At 44.5% G+C, this 16,392-nt stretch overlaps 1 protein-coding gene across 1 annotated transcript in view; it reads left to right on the top strand.

Moving 5' to 3' along the window:
* The window catches only part of LOC124595950 (15-hydroxyprostaglandin dehydrogenase [NAD(+)]-like), a 70,256-nt gene that overhangs the window by 29,997 nt on the left and 23,867 nt on the right, over positions 1-16,392 (top strand). The window contains exon 5 of the mRNA XM_047134871.1: positions 14,978-15,151. Coding sequence (XP_046990827.1) covers positions 14,978-15,151 — 174 coding nt within the window. The remainder of the gene's footprint in view (positions 1-14,977; positions 15,152-16,392) is intronic.

Here is a 16,392-nt window from a genome sequence, read left to right as displayed (position 1 = left end):
TCGCCTAGAACTTAGGACTAATTAAACCTAACTAAACCTAAGGACATCAGACACATCCATGCCCGAGGCAGGATTCGAACCTGCGACCGTAGCGGTCGCTCGGCTCCAGACTGCAGCGCCTAGAACCGCACGGCCACTCCTGCCGGACAAAGCTTGTCAACCGACATATAAGGCGAGGAATGTAAGACATATCATCTCTTTTATTTCAAGGCTTCGAAACGAGGCTTTCGTCAGACGATAGTAGGCAGAAGGACGCCTAAGTTTGTCGTGTGTTTAATTCTCTTTAATTTGTGTATCAACCGAGATACTAAGGCAAGTACAATTATTTTTAATTGCTTGGTGTACCAGTTTTAAGTCTTAGAAAGACCTTGTGAAGACAAGTACGATAATTCAGCACTTGTTAGTATTGGCTGCGAAACTATTAAAAAAAAGTGTCTGAGAAATGTGCTGCCGGCCGGGGTGGCCGAGCGGTTCTATGCGCTACAGTCTGGAGCCGCGCGACCGCCACGGTCGCAGGTTCGAATCCTGCCTCGGTCATGGATGTGTGTGACGTCCTTAGGTTTAAGTAGTTCTAAGTTCTAGGGGACTAATGACCTTAGAAGTTAAGTCCCATAGGGCTCAGAGCCATTGGAACCATTTGAAGAAATGTGCTAACATTCAATCAAAGCTTTCTTTGCGCTGCAGACACCGCTTATGCAGCAAGAAGACACACCTGCACTACTAAGACGAAACGTATTTCCTCTTGATCCTACTTTATACGACACAAATTCGAGGTCAGCTACGTTTTTGTAAAGGAAATACTGTATATGCAAACTTTTTTTAAAAAAAAATTATTTGCTATTTTCTTTTAGGCCGTTATGTATGTAAAAGAACAGACCGAATGATGCACATGAATTGGCATGAATGTAGCACATATCATTTTAACATAATTAGTAATAACTAAGCATTATGTGTTTGAGAGGGAAAAAAACCTACATAAAGTATCTACATAAAATAATAATAATAATAATAACTTTGAAGAAGTTTGTAGCTTGCTTGATCGGAGGGAAGTATATCATTCTTTTTATTTATTTTATGTTAGGAAGGAACTGGTAGGTTCGTCTCCCTGTTTCTGCCCTGTCCCAGATTTCTTGCCATTCTGTATCAATGCATGCCTTTATTTCTTTGTTCGATAAGGCTCTTGTGGCCAGTATCTCCTGTGCCTTATCATACTCGCGCTTTCTAAGTCAATATTGTGCACCTCTCTTTCTTACTGCTAGGTCTAGCACTAGCCAGCCTAATATCACGAGCACGCTTAACTGCGTGTAACGTGCTTGGTTACCATGCAGCGGGCTCCGGTTCGATTCCGTGCCGGATTGGAAATTTTCTCCGCTCGTGGACTCGGTGTTGACTTTTGCTTTCATCGTTACATACTCATCAATGGAACGTAAGTCGCCCAATGTGGCGTCGTCTGAAATAAGTCTTGCACTCGGCGGCCGAATTTCCCCAGATGGGGGCTCCTGGCCAACGATGCCACACGATTATTTCATTCTTTTTTGTGAGATGCAGGAGTACACTACCCTGTGCTCGCCGTAGAGAATGTGGTGTCATCATCGTTTTGGCTCTATGATCCCAAACGCTCGACCCGTAACCCACAATAGTAAGTAAGATTCCACCGTGGTACGTTCTTAATGCACTTAGTGGCAGCTGAAAACTTCTTTCGCCAATTGTTGCTATTTTATTCAAGATATTAATGCCTCTCTGGCAGACGTTTCCTACATGTGCATGAAAGTTTCGCTTTTCGTCGATGTTAATTCCAAGGCACTTATCTACTGCTTTTTATTTCACAGGTTGGTCATTTACTTTGATTGTGGGATTTCTCGTTTTTGATAACTTTCTTTTTAGTAACATATAAACTGTTTTGTGACCTCCTATCATTAGTTTGTTTCCTACACATCAGTTAATTAGTCTTTCAAAAACGTACCCTACTATTTTCCTCTAAGTTAACCCTTGCGTTGGCAGATACTATAGTTAGCAGATCGTCTGCGTGAGTGATGCAGCCTCTAGTGTTCTTTATACTCTGAAGATGGTTCAGTAATGGCTCTATGCTGACACCCCAGAACTCTATACGAGTCCTGTGGGCAGCCATTTGGGATGTCCTTTACAATTTTCTTTCCAGGGCATACTAACTACAACTGCCTGTGTTTGCAATAACTTCGTAGTTTTTAGAGAGGCACTTAGGACAGTCTACCTCCCTCTTTTGAATAGAACAGGCCACCACAAATTATCAAACGGCCTAGCTACACAGGTCATTATGCCTATAACATACTTGTCGTCTGAGGTGTTCACAGTACTCATTGCGTGATTTATCGCATCTTCCGTGGATTTTCCTTTCCTGAAACCGTACTGCAGGGGGCTCATACCTACTAACTGTCTGTGGTGCCTTAGGCGGCGACACAGCTTTTCCTGTACTGTGGTTGGAGCATTTACCAAACAAATCGGCCCGTAAGATTCCGGTTCTCTTGAGTCTTTGTCGTCCCCTTTTTTGAGTATAATGATATTCGCTATTTTCCAAATTCTGGGCACCCGACCCTGCAAAAGAAATTGGTTTAATAACACTGTTATATAATTTGGTTCACTAGCTGTTGCAGCACTTCTGCCAGTATTTCGGCAGGACCTGGTGCTTTCTTCTTCTTTAACTTCATTATGGCCAGTCTTACTTCCTTCTGGACAAAGAGAATCAAAACACTGTTATTCTCATGCTGCTCTAGTAACTCAGAGCGAAGATGCTGATGGTACTCAGTGTCTTCCACCGTTATATCGTCTGGCAACAAAGCTCTGAGTCTCCCAGTCTGTTGTCATCGTGCTGACGCATTGTCTCAGTGTTGACAATACAGTGGGTGATATATCCTTGTTTGTTGCGAGTTTGTATCGAAATCACCAATATCTGTTTCCATATGGTCCTTTAGGTACACCTCCGATATTACTCCTGTTGTTTGCTGTAGCAGTTCTTTACATTGTTGTTTGAATTTTCGACAGGAAGCTTGGCCTTCTTTGTGGATCTATTTCCCCCTAAGGATCTTTGGTAGTGTCTACTCACCTGCCTTGCTCTGGGTCTTAAGGACTATAGGGCGGACTCTAGGGAATTTTAAACCATTTTGACTTCCTAACAAAATTTGGAATCGCCTTGTCTTGCGCTGTCTGCAACGTTCGCAACAATTCGTCCGCTTAGGCGTCAACATAAAATCCGCTTTCTTGTGGTGATTGTCATCTTTAATTCTGCCTTGAAAAGTTCCCAATTCGCCTTGCGTACACCGTATAATCACTCGGGCTAGATGTTAGCGTCTAAGCCATTATGTGCGTTTGTAATTGTGAAGTAAATGAGACTACGGTCACTTGTAACTCCTTCACAGACCTTCCAGTTGGCAATGTGGACTCTGACTTTCGAGCTTGTGAGGCTGATATCTACATTTGCTGCCACACCTGTGCGATTTTGAAAAGTGGGTGAGTTGAGAGGCCTATTCATGACATGAAGGCCACGTTCTTGTACAGCATCGTGAAGGCAGAGTCCTCTTTCATCCGTGATTCTATTATGTTGATTTCGCGTTTGCATCGAATACGAAAATGTCTCTGTCGTGTCGAACCAGTACTGCTGCTGTTCTTAAATTTTTTATGAGTGGGTGTATCTCCTGACTGTATTGAAAATATTGATTAGTTACAAAAATTTTTCCCAAGGCAGTCATTATTTCTACTGTCACCGCGTGTTCGTCACAAGTTAAAAATCTTTGTCACTGTTATTTCTTTATGTGGTACCACAACTGCGGCCATTGGATGCTGATGTTACGATCTGTGCTGCAAGTGGCATGTGGTGTAACGCCTCGTTTCTGGAATATGGCTCTTGTATACCTCGTATGTGTAGATTCAACTCTTCAAAGTTTCCCTAATTCTTACATCATTTGTCTCTGTTTCATTGCCGTTGGCGAGCGATTTGACTGTAAGTGAAATCTACGGGAACCTAGTGAGCACTTAGCTATGGTGCCAGACTTACCTGTTATCATATACATCGACCATGTGTCATCACTAGTTGCCTGTACAGATGCTCACTATTAGGTGCGTTCTACCTCCTCTTGAAGACGACGCAAGAAGAGCCTGCACTTTCTTTGTATATGTAGGCAAGCAACTGCTACCAAACACTATCTGATCAAAAGCACCTGGATACTAATATGTATTGCGAAATTGACCACTAGGTGTCACTAGAGGCATACCCGCCAGTATATATTTATTTATTTATTTAACCTGATCAGATTAGGGCCATCAGGCCCTCTCTTACATCGGACCAGTGTTCCACACGTGCAGCATTTCACACATCAGAGTTACATCATGAACATAGTTTAAATGAGAAAATTAGCTTACTCTAGTGACAATATGAATAAAGAGTAGTGAGTAAGACCTAATAAAGTAAATGCAGAAGTATTTTTACAACAGGTGCTATACATACAGATTATGATAAAAGCAATAATAATAACAGTAAAACAAAAAATCAAATAATAACGATAAACATGACTAAGACCTAATAAAGTAAATGCTGGCAGTATTTTTACATCAGGTGCTATACATACAGATTATGGTGAAAGCAATAATAATAACAGTAAAAAAAATCAAATAATAATGACAAACATGAGAAAGATTGGCAATAGTAATGAAGGTTTGTGCAGATGTACATTAATATCTTTGTGTGTAAAGTAGATGTTTACTAGTATAGCGAGTTTTGGGTAAGGGAGATTTAAGGAAGGGGAAAGAGGGAAGTAATGAGTTGAAGTGCACTCATGTACAGAGGAAGGCATTACTGTTGCTTAAGTAGATACGTCATTAACTGTTTTTTGAAGCCGGTCATGTTTTTAAGTTCTCTAACATAACGAGGGAGGTTCATCTACATCTACATTTATACTCCGCAAGCCACCCAACGGTGTGTGGCGGAGGGCACTTTACGTGCCACTGTCATTACCTCCCTTTCCTGTTCCAGTCGCGTATGGTTCGCGTGAAGAACGACTGTCTGAAAGCCTCCGTGCGCGCTCTACTCTCTCTAATTTTACATTCGTGATCTCCTCGGGAGGTATAAGTAGCGGGAAGCAATTCGATACCTCATCCAGAAACGCACCCTCTCGAAACCTGGACAGCAAGCTACACCGCGATGCACAGCGCCTCTCTTGTAGAGTCTGCCACTTGAGTTTACTAAGTATCTCCGTAACGCTATCACGCTTACCAAATAACCCTGTGACGAAACGCACCGCTCTTCTTTGGATCTTCTCTATCTCCTCCGTCAACCCGATCTGGTACGGATCCCACACTGATGAGCAATACTCATGTATAGGTCGAACGAGTGTTTTGTAAGCCACCTCCTTTGTTGATGGACTACATTTTCTAAGGACTCTCCCAATGAATCTCAACCTGGTACCCGCCTTACCAACAATTAATTTTATATGATCATTCCACTTCAAATCGTTCCGCACGCATACTCCCAGATATTTTACAAAAGTAACTGCTACCAGTGTTTGTTCCGCTATCATATAATCATACAATAAAGGATCCTTCTTTCTATGTATTCGCAATACATTACATTTGTCTATGTTAAGGGTCAGTTGCCACTCCCTGCACCAAGTGCCTATCCGCTGCAGATCTTCCTGCATTTCGCTACAATTTTCTAATGCTGCAACTTCTCTGCATACTACAGCATCATCCGCGAAAAGCCGCATGGGACTTCCGACACTATCTACTAGGTCATTTATATATATTGTGAAAAGCAATGGTCCCATAACACTCCCCTGTGGCACGCCAGAGGTTACCTTAACGTCTGTAGACGTCTCTCCATTTATAACAACATGCTGTGTTCTGTTTGCTAAAAACTCTTCAATCCAGCCACACAGCTGGTCTGATATTCCGTAGGCTCTTACTTTGTTTATCAGGCGACAGTGCGGAACTGTATCGAACGCCTTCCGGAAGTCAAGAAAAATAGCATCTACCTGGGAGCCTGTATCTAATATTTTCTGGGTCTCATGAACAAATAAAGCGAGTTGGGTCTCACACGATCGCTGTTTCCGGAATCTATGTTGATTCCTACATAGTAGATTCTGGGTTTCCAAAAACGACATGATACTCGAGCAAAAAACGTGTTCTAAAATTCTACAACAGATCGACGTCAGAGATATAGGTCTATAGTTTTGCGCATCTGCTCGACGACCCTTCTTGAAGACTGGGACTACCTGTGCTCTTTTCCAATCATTTGGAACCTTCCGTTCCTCTAGAGACTTGCGGTACACGGCTGTTAGAAGGGGGGAAAGTTCTTTCGCGTACTCTGTGTAGAATCGAATTGGTATCCCGTCAGGTCCAGTGGACTTTCCTCTGTTGAGTGATTCCAGTTGCTTTTCTATTCCTTGGACACTTATTTCGATGTCAGCCATTTTTTCGTTTGTGCGAGGATTTAGAGAAGGAACTGCAGTGCGGTCTTCCTCTGTGAAACAGCTTTGGAAAAAGGTGTTTAGTATTTCAGCTTTACACATGTCATCCTCTGTTTCAATGCCATCATCATCCCGGAGTGTCTAAAATGCTGTTTCGAGCCACTTACTGATTTAACGTAAGACCAGAACTTCCTAGGATTTTCTGTCAAGTCGGTACATAGAATTTTACTTTCGAATTCACTGAACGCTTCACGCATAGCCCTCCTTGCGCTAACTTTGACATCGTTTAGCTTCTGTTTGTCTGAGAGGTTTTGGCTGCGTTTAAACTTAAAGTGAAGCTCTCTTTGCTTTCGCAGTAGTTTCCTAACTTTGTTGTTGTACCACGGTGGGTTTTTCCCGTCCCTCACAGTTTTACTCGGCACGTACCTGTCTAAAACGCATTTTACGATTGCCTTGAACTTTTTCCATAAACACTCAACATTGTCAGTGTCGGAACAGAAATTTTCGTTTTGATGTGTTAGGTAGTCTGAAATCTGCCTTCTATTACTCTTGCTAAACAGGTAAACCTTCCTCCCTTTTTTTTATATTCCTACTAACTTCCATATTCAGGGATGCTGCAACGGCCTTATGATCACTGATTCCCTGTTCTGTACATGCAGAGTCTAAAAGTTCGGGTCTGTTTGTTATCAGTAGGTCCAAGATGTTATCTCCACGAGTCGGTTCTCTGTTTAATTGCTCGAGGTAATTTTCGGATAGTGCTCTCAGTATAATGTCACTCGATGCTCTGTCCCTACCACCCGTCCTAAACATCTGAGTGTCCCAGTCTATATCTGGTAAATTGAAATCTCCAACTAAGACTATAACATGCTGAGAAAATTTATGTGAAATGTATTCCAAATTTTCTCTCAGTTGTTCTGCCACTAATGCTGCTGAGTCGGGAGGTCGGTAAAAGGAGCCAATTATTAACCTAGCTCGGTTGTTGAGTGTAACCTCCACCCATAATAATTCACAGGAACTATCGACTTCTATTTCACTACAGGATAAACTACTACTAACAGCTACGAACACTCCACCACCGGTTGCATGCAATCTATCCTTTCTAAACACCGTCTGTACCTTTGTAAAAATTTCGGCAGAATTTATCTCTGGCTTCAACCAGCTTTCTGTACTCTGTTATTCCAGAGTCGGGTTCCCGGTACTGTAAAGGACTTAGAGAAGGTGACTGAGTGATGCAGTGGAACGGAGAGGATTTTATTATAATGGGAACGTGTGTATCTGTCATGTTGTTCCGACATGAGCGTTAGGGACGAGGAGAGCTATGAGGGACAGTGTACATATAAGGAGCAGGGAGTATCCTGTGTCAGTAGAGAAGCAGTAAGAACAGAATGGATCACTCAGGACAGCTCAGTGTCTTCGAACATGATCCAGTCATTCGATATCACCAGAATAAAAAATCCATCAGAGACATTTCAACCCTCCTAAAGTTGCCCAAGTCGACTGTTGTTGATGCGGTCTTGATGTGGAGATGCGAAGGAACAACACCAACTAAACCGAGATTAGGCAGACCTCGTGTACTGACGGACAGGGCCCATCGAGCATTGCAGACCGTGTTCGTAAATAATCGCACGAAATTAGGGGAAGGAATCACTTGAGAGTTCCAAAGAGCTGCTAGTGATTCATCGAGCACAATGACTGTCTGGGTACGATGGTCGAACAGCTCGTCATAAGGCACGCATTTCTGTTCTCAGTACTAAGCGACGCTTAAGGTGGAATAAAGAGTGGCTCCATTGAACAGTGGATAATCCCCTCTCCTCTACCTCCTGTACACGGCAGATATGCCCCAACCCCCCCCCCCCCCTCCAGTACACCTCTTGCAATATGCTGATGACACCGCATTCCTCGCCCTCACTCCTACCCTCCAACATTCCCAACGCCTTCTCCAGAATCACCTTGACCTTTTTGCTGCATGGTGTAACCAATGGCTCCTGAAACTCAAACCTTCCAAGACCCAGGCAATCATCGTAGGTCGTACCACTCGCTCCTTCCGGCTACTGGATTTCTCCCTTACTGTCTGCGCCCATCCTGTCCGCCTCACCCCCACCCTCACCTACCTTGGCCTCACCATTGACCGTCACCTCACCTGGATACCTCATCTCCGCTCCATCCAATCCAAAGCCCACAACCGCCTCCGACTCCTCAAACTCCTCTCTGGCCGGACATGGGGGTTGCACCCCTCTACCATCCTCCACACCTACAAATCCTTAATCCGTCCCATCCTCTGTTATGCCAGTCCTGCCTGGATATCTGCTCTCCCCAAATTCTATCAGTCCCTCCAGATCCTTGAGCGTCATGCACTCCGCCTCGCCTTCCGTATCCGCCTCCCGTCCCCCACGCAGATCCTCTATGATCTCATTCCTTTCCCCCATCTGCTCCTATTCCTCGAACATATCCGCATCCTCTACATCTCCCGCTGTCTTGAACCCCCTCACCCCCTGGTTGCTCCTCTCCTCTCCCATCCCCGCCCCCTGCCACGTCTTCACCGTTGTGTCCCCCCTACCCTCCATCTCTACACCCTCCATCTCCTTTCCCAAGGTGGCTTCCGTCAACTCCCCCTCCCGGATGATGCCCTCTCTCCCTCCATTTATCCTTCCTATCAACTCTGATCCTCAATCCCCCTCCTTTCCTCCGTCCTTTCCCTGGGCTCCCTCTTCCCCCCCCCCTTCCGTCCTGTTTTTCTCCCCACTAAACCTCTCCCTACCTCCCTTCTCCCCCCCAGTCCTTTTGTATTCCCCTCCTCTGCCTACCCCACTCCCTGTCGCGTCTGCCCCCCACCCCTCTTATGGGTCCTCATCCTCCTTCAGCTCCCTTCCCGGCTCCCCCCTTCGCTTTTACTCTCCTTTCCCCCCTTTTTTGTTTTCCCATCTTCTGTCCAGTTTCCCCCCACCTGCTCTCGACTGTGGTGTCACATTTGCCAACTTTTTAGTGCAGTGTTCCAGTGACTATTCAGTGTTGTTTGTCTTTCTCGTGTTGCGAACAGAAACCATGCTGTCGCTAGGTGTGAATTTTATGTCCTTTGCGAACAGAATCCAGCCTGTCGCCGTTATTTTTTTTTTTTTTTAATTGTCTATTGTTTTTCCTGTCTGCTTCGTATGTATTTTTATTAGCGTCATCATCCCTGTGTTGTTGTTTTAAGTTCCACGATTTCTTTTCGCCTTGTTACTCTCTAAGTCTCCGATTTTATCGCCTGTTTTTTATTATTTGTTCTCTTGATCTTTGTCACACAATCTGTCGGCTGAAGAGCGGCATACTAAGCTGCTGCCAGCCCGCCCCCTTCGGGGGGAATTGAAATTCAATAAATGAAAAAAAAACAGTGGATAAATGGAAATGAGTGATGTGGATTGATGAACCTCGCTATATCCTGTGCTAACCTGACGTAAGGTTTTGGTTTGGCGAATGCCTGGAGAACTTTACCCGCCATCATGTTTAGTATCATAAGTGAAGTACGGAGGAGGTGGTTTTACGGTGTGAGAGCGTCTTGTGTGGTTAGGGTGTGACTTCCTCATTGTACTTAAGAAAACATTAAATGTGGTAGGATATGAACACACTGTGTACAGTAGAGGAACAGTTCAAAGACAATGATTGCATCAGCGTGACTGTATCCTATTATAAAGCAGTATCTGTTATACAATGTTTTGTGAATATTAACGTTCATGAAATGGACTGGCCTGCCAAGATTACCGACTGAACTCAATGGAAAATATTTGGGGCGAATTAGAACGTCGACTTCGCTCCAGACCCTAGCATCCAACATCGCTGCGCTCTCTGCTTCTGGCTATTGAGGGAGAATGGGCAGCCATTACTCCACACACAGACATCTCACTGAAAGTTGCGACCAGCAGAGTTTTAGTTGTCATAAAGACAAATCGTGGACACATCCTCATAATACGTGTCAGGATGTATTTGATCTGGTAGCATAACGGGTTTCGGAAAACTATACCAAATGTCTGAACGTCCTCGACGATAAGTGAAGAGCTGTTGGGGAAATAAGTAAATGCTTTACACAACGCGGAGCGCAGCCTGAAGCGGTACTTGGCAGTGTTTTCTCTGATTCTGAGCAACAACCAATTCCGGACGCCTTCCCTTTCAAGGCTACATTGCGATGTAGTGCAAGATACTCTTGGACGTCAAAACTCAAGTATTGAGTCGTGTTCAGAATGCACCCCTTTAGAAAGAATCTGGACTCAGGTACACATCAATCCTGAACAGCAGTCTGTACAGGACATCACTTTGAATCTATGTTCGTTTGTAAGTAAAGTATCTTTTGATAATTTCGAGTAATTTTATATAAATATTGTGTAAATGTGTCTGAAATGTATATTTTGTCTATATTGTTTAATTTCTCATGGCTGCAAAATATTGACAGGAATTACGTATAGAAGACCGAAAAAGCTGACAGAAGCCAAACTGGCGGAAGATCACTTTCGTTTCCAAAGAAATCTGGAAACATGTAAGGCACTTCTCACGCTTACAAGGAACTCCTTGAGCGCGAGGCCGCAGAAGGGCAATGATGTTTACGGCATTCGACGCCCCACATATTGTTCACCACGCAACCACAATATTGACTACTAATGGAAACACGGGCGGGACCGGAGGTATCTAATGGTGAGCACAGCATGAGGCTACGGAGCATACATGAACTGCTTAATCGACGAGCAACTCACAGTGCTAGAGGTGTTGACAGAAGCAGAGCAACAGCAATGATAAACAAGGCAAACATTGCATTATGCCTACAGCAACAGTTGCCGAAGTTGACTTTTCTTCGGAAAGGAACCCAACGAATTTCGCAGACTGAGAAAGAAATGGCAGATGAAGTATCAGCGTTTCTGCAAGGTGAATCAGTGGAATTGTGGTGTCGTATGTACATGAACAGTACAATGATGACGATACGTGCTTAATAAATGTAGGTGATACTTAAAACAGGTGTCGGGTCATGTAGTTCATCGTCCTTGTTGCACAGGGAGGCACAAATCCCGTCTCCAGTGTAACGTAGTGAACGACAATCGTTGTCCAACTAATGGATGCTAAACATAATTACGTACATGCAAGATCATCCGCAGCATAGTAAGAAAAATTATCAACAGATTTCGAATAAGTGCTTAGCATTCAAATAACTTCCGGGAATTCAGCCAGGTAACACTTTCAGCGACCGCCGATATTTCGGCGGGAGAACACCCCGCCATTTTCGAGGCAAACTGCAACGGACAGGCGGCGTACATGCAAATTTAAAACCTCGGTTCTTGGACTGAAGCAGGAAAGATAACACACACACTGAACACTAGTGCCACCAGAGATGACCAAAGTCAGAGCTATCGATAGTGAGACTATGAATTCGCAGGTGAGGTAGCATTGACTCTGTCCCTCTGTTTTTTGACAAGAGAGAGAGTCGGATTCCAAACAGAGTTTAAACAGAAACCTCCATCCCTGTTAACGAGGTTGCTCGCAAATTTAATCTCAACTGCCTCCCTAATACTCTACCAATAGCTGGACGTGCATGCCAATATCTCGGTGTTATTATATAACATGGGGTGACCAGTATCCAAGCAATGTTCGGCAATAGCAGATCTACTTGGCTGATGCAATCGTGTGTGCCGTTTATGCTCAGTACATCGGTCCTCCACGGTCCTGATAGTTTGACCAATATATGCCATGCCGCAGCTATAAGGAATACGATGCTGTGCACTCCATCGCTCCATATTACTGTCACACTCGAAATGGCAGCTCATTAGTACACAATTGCGGCAAGAGTTGGCGCGCATTTCTGCAGTACGTCATTGTACTACGCAAGTCAAATTACGTTATGGACGCTGCCGCACAGTACATATATTTGTAAAAGAAGACAACGCAATGAATTTTAAATAACAAACCCCTTCAAAATTTGTGAATGGCTAATAACCGACCAACACGTCAATGACAATTGCAAATAAAGGACAAACTTTTCGGATAGAGAGTTTTGCACACTGACAAGCCGGGTGTTATTTTCAGAACAAATTATTAACACCATACAAAGTAATCTTGACCTGGCAGAAAATTTTTGAGAATAATGACAATTTAACTGACCCCCAAAAGTTCATTATTAAACGCAGAAACAATAATAAAATACATTGATCAATATCCAAAACAAGAGACTTAGCTGTATCACAGAGAGGAAGCTGTTCTTCTTGCACCTCTCGAATTTACAGACTTGGCCAAGCAACGCTGGAAACTACACCTTAAACGTGGCCGGGACAATGATGCATAGAACATCAACAGGTTTAATCACGCGCATGCCCGCCCAACTAGGATCCGGGATGTAACGATTTTAGTGCGGCCTATCTAACCTAAGGACATAACACACATCCATGCCCGAGGCAGGATTCGAACCTGTGACCACCTTTACAAATAACTGTTTAGGTGTGACCCAATACATCAGTTGTTTTGCAGTTCCATTGATTAATAGCCAAAGAAGTTGCCCGTGTACTTGCTGACGGGTTCTCTTCAACCTGACACAGTACGGCCTCTTCCAGTTCGGGTGTGCGGCATCTCTTGGAACATTACAGTCACGCCTGCTGACGGTGAAGGTACCCTTTCTCAAAGACGTGGCGTAATTGTGGCGGAAAGGTTACGCGATGGAGTCAGATGTTGTGAAGAACGAACTTGATAAAGGCGACGGGCAGCTCTTCCATTAACGTGAACTTCGCCATTCAGAAGGACAATGTCGTCGTATTCTGCGAACGTGTACTCAACCATGTTGTCTAACACCCACAGACCGACAAGTGAATGAGGCTCGACCCAGGCCAGAGAGGTAGGATAGACGTCAAATGGCATCAGCCGATCCGACTTAGCCAACTCTCCCCCCCACCATGACTATCCTACTGCATACCTACCTAGCAAAAACCTCGTTTCAAACGGCCTGTAGCACGGAAGTGGCACGTCTAGGGATATGGGTTCCTATTCAAAATATTATGAACCCACTCCTGTCTACAAGTCCTTATAGGTTGTAATGGGAATTCCAGAACATCCTGTATTATGTTACTTTTCTTACCCTCGTATTGCGCAACTAGGACCATACAACAACATCAACTGCTCACCTTACAATGCTAAGCATGAATTTGAACTTCATAGATCTTGAGAAAACACGTGCTGCTGTCGGGGAAACAGCTAATAACTTATGTTAGAACTATCGTGAACCTTTACAAGTTGGCAGAATGTGTCATCAAAATGGGGAAAGAAATTTCTAGGGAGGTATTTAGAGTAATTGATGGTTCAGATGGCTCTGAGCACTATGGGACTTAACATCTGGGGTCATCAGTCCCATAGAACTTAGAACTACTTAAACCTAACCAACCTAAGGACATCACACACATCCATGCCCAAGGCAGGATTCGAACCTGCGACCGTAGCGGTCGCGGGGTTCCAGACTGAAGCGCCTAGAACCGCTCGGGCACACCGGCCGGCAGAGTAATTGAAAGCCTGGAACAAAGATGCTGCCTAACTTCCTCACTGTTTAAGATGCATGTGCAGAAGGCGCTGGATGTGTGATATAGAAAGTGAATCGGCATGGGAACGGAAGTAGGGAACCTGTGTATGACACAATTTTCTATACTGTTAATCAGGTCGTCGCAGCAAACGATGAAGATCTTACACGCTTAGGAAGTTGTTGAAGGAATATAAAAAAGTGGGGTTTTGAAAATTAATTTTGAGAAAATGGAATAGCTACGTTGAAGAGACAAGGGAAGTAAAATGCATACGGGGGACATCAAATTAAAGTGTGTGAACAGTTTAAATAAGTGGGTAGTATCGTACCACGTGGTGAAGACAGGGATCCCCAACGAAGGATCAGGCAAAAGGGGGATTACACAAATCCACTGTCGAACTAATAAAAATTTATGGAAGTGAATGTTAGTAACTCACAGAAAGAAAGGGAAATAGACCACTTGAGAAGAGTATGTAGAATTTCGCGGATTGATTGCGTATAAGATGAGGAAATAAGAGAAAAGACGCAGACCCATTGTAGTATTACGGACAGAATAGAAGAAAGACAGCTAGGATGGTTAGGAATGTCAAGAAATGAAATAAGACAGATGGCCAAAGAGAGGACTTTCATCGCAACCTACTAAGAGCAGAAAAGAGGAAGACTGCGGAAACGGCGGCTAAGGGGTATCCAAGAAGCGATGGAGAAAAGAGGAATAGAAGAGGCTGAGGAAGAAGGTGAGATCGAAGCGTTTGGCGACAGAGATGCGTTGACAGCTGTAGGGCCCTCGCGACAAGAAGACGTTGCGTTTTCGTATTTTCCCAGTACTATTCATCTTGTCCTCTTATTGTCTTTTCCTTTACTCCGTCCATGTTGTTCCTGATTTCTTCCTTCTTTAGGTCTAGAAAAGCGTTCTAATTTGTTTCTTTATTCATAAAATATTTTCTTTCTCGTATTTGCGATTACACTGTTTTACATTTTGCTGTATTATTATGTGGTGAGATACAGCGAGGATTTGTCGCGCTGTCCACAGAAAGGCACGGTGCACGGCGTGCTGCTGGCTCTGAAGCACATGGGGAAGGCGGCAGGCGGAGATCCCGGGCTGGTGGTCAACCTGTCGTCCATCGCGGGCCTGCACCCCACCCCTCACGTGCCCATCTACTGCGCCACCAAGCACGCTGTGGCCGGGCTATCTCGCTCCTACGGGGTAAGCACCTCACTGTGACTTGTAAAGCTAAACGTCAACTAACTCCCAGCTAGCAACTGTTTGTGGGTTCAAGCCTGTGGCAGCGGTTCTGCGTGACGTGCATTCGACAAGTCCTTTCCAGAAATATGTGACACTTGTGTCTACACACAGGTCACACAATACTCGTAGATTATGGAGTAGTGGTTTGTGAGCATGGAACTGCCATCCGATGGCAACCCGACTGTGTTCATCGCGTTCAGATCAGCTGCAAAACGTGCGCTGAATGGTTTGCTCCAAAACACTTGTGCCTGTACCAGCGCTGTACTCTGTCACCAGGTATTCCACAGATCTCCACCTATCCTTCTTTACTGAACGGGCAAGTCGACGCCATCAACATTCTGTGATTGGATGTGGACGTCCAATTCCCTGTCGCCCACTCGTTGTTTCACGGTCCTTCAACGAAACGAGCAGGGTACCAGCCCCGTTATGTCCAGGATGCTCATTTCCAGATGCCATTTCATAACAAATTTCCCATCAATGTATTTCGACATTGGCAGCCAGTATCTTTGACAGAATGATTCCCGATTTGTATCTGCTCCACTTATATCGACTGCAACATTACCAGATGGTATTCAGTCTCGCAGTGGGAATAATGTTTTGACTATAAGTCTTTTCCTATGGCTCCATCCACGTATGCACTCAACACATATACTGAGCACAACTCCTCCTCTGCGTCCACCTTTTCATGCCTCTGTCTTTCCACTTCATCCTCCCACCTGTCTATCTATCACCTACTACCCACTCTCTCCATCTCTTCATCTGCTCCTCCTGCTCTCTTTGTCCATTTCCTCCACTCCCTCCATCTGATGATATCTTCCACTCACCTCAACAAATGTGTGTGAAATCTTATGGGACTTAACTGCTAAGGTCATCAGTCCATAAGCTTACATATTACTTAACCTAAATTATCCTAAGGACAAACACACACATCCATGCCCGAGGGAGGACTCGAACCTCCTCTGGGACCAGCCGCACAGTCCACTCACCTCCCTCTGACCATATCCTCCTCTTCCTCTATTTTTCCATCTCCACCACTCCTCTTCCTTTTCACCCGCCTCTACATCTTCCATCTGCCTCATGCGTCTACCCCTCCACCCCACTCTCTGTCCATTTCCTCTTCCCCCTCGCTCTGTCCATTCCCCCCTCTATCATCCCATCTCAAACTGTCCCCAGCCATTTTTGTCAGCATGTATAGCCTCTGT

This window comes from Schistocerca americana, chromosome 2 (genome assembly GCF_021461395.2).
Source record: "Schistocerca americana isolate TAMUIC-IGC-003095 chromosome 2, iqSchAmer2.1, whole genome shotgun sequence".
Taxonomy (NCBI): Eukaryota; Metazoa; Arthropoda; class Insecta; order Orthoptera; family Acrididae; genus Schistocerca; species Schistocerca americana.
The sequence above is the reverse complement of the archived record's forward strand: the minus strand, read 5'-3'. Positions and strand labels throughout refer to the sequence as shown.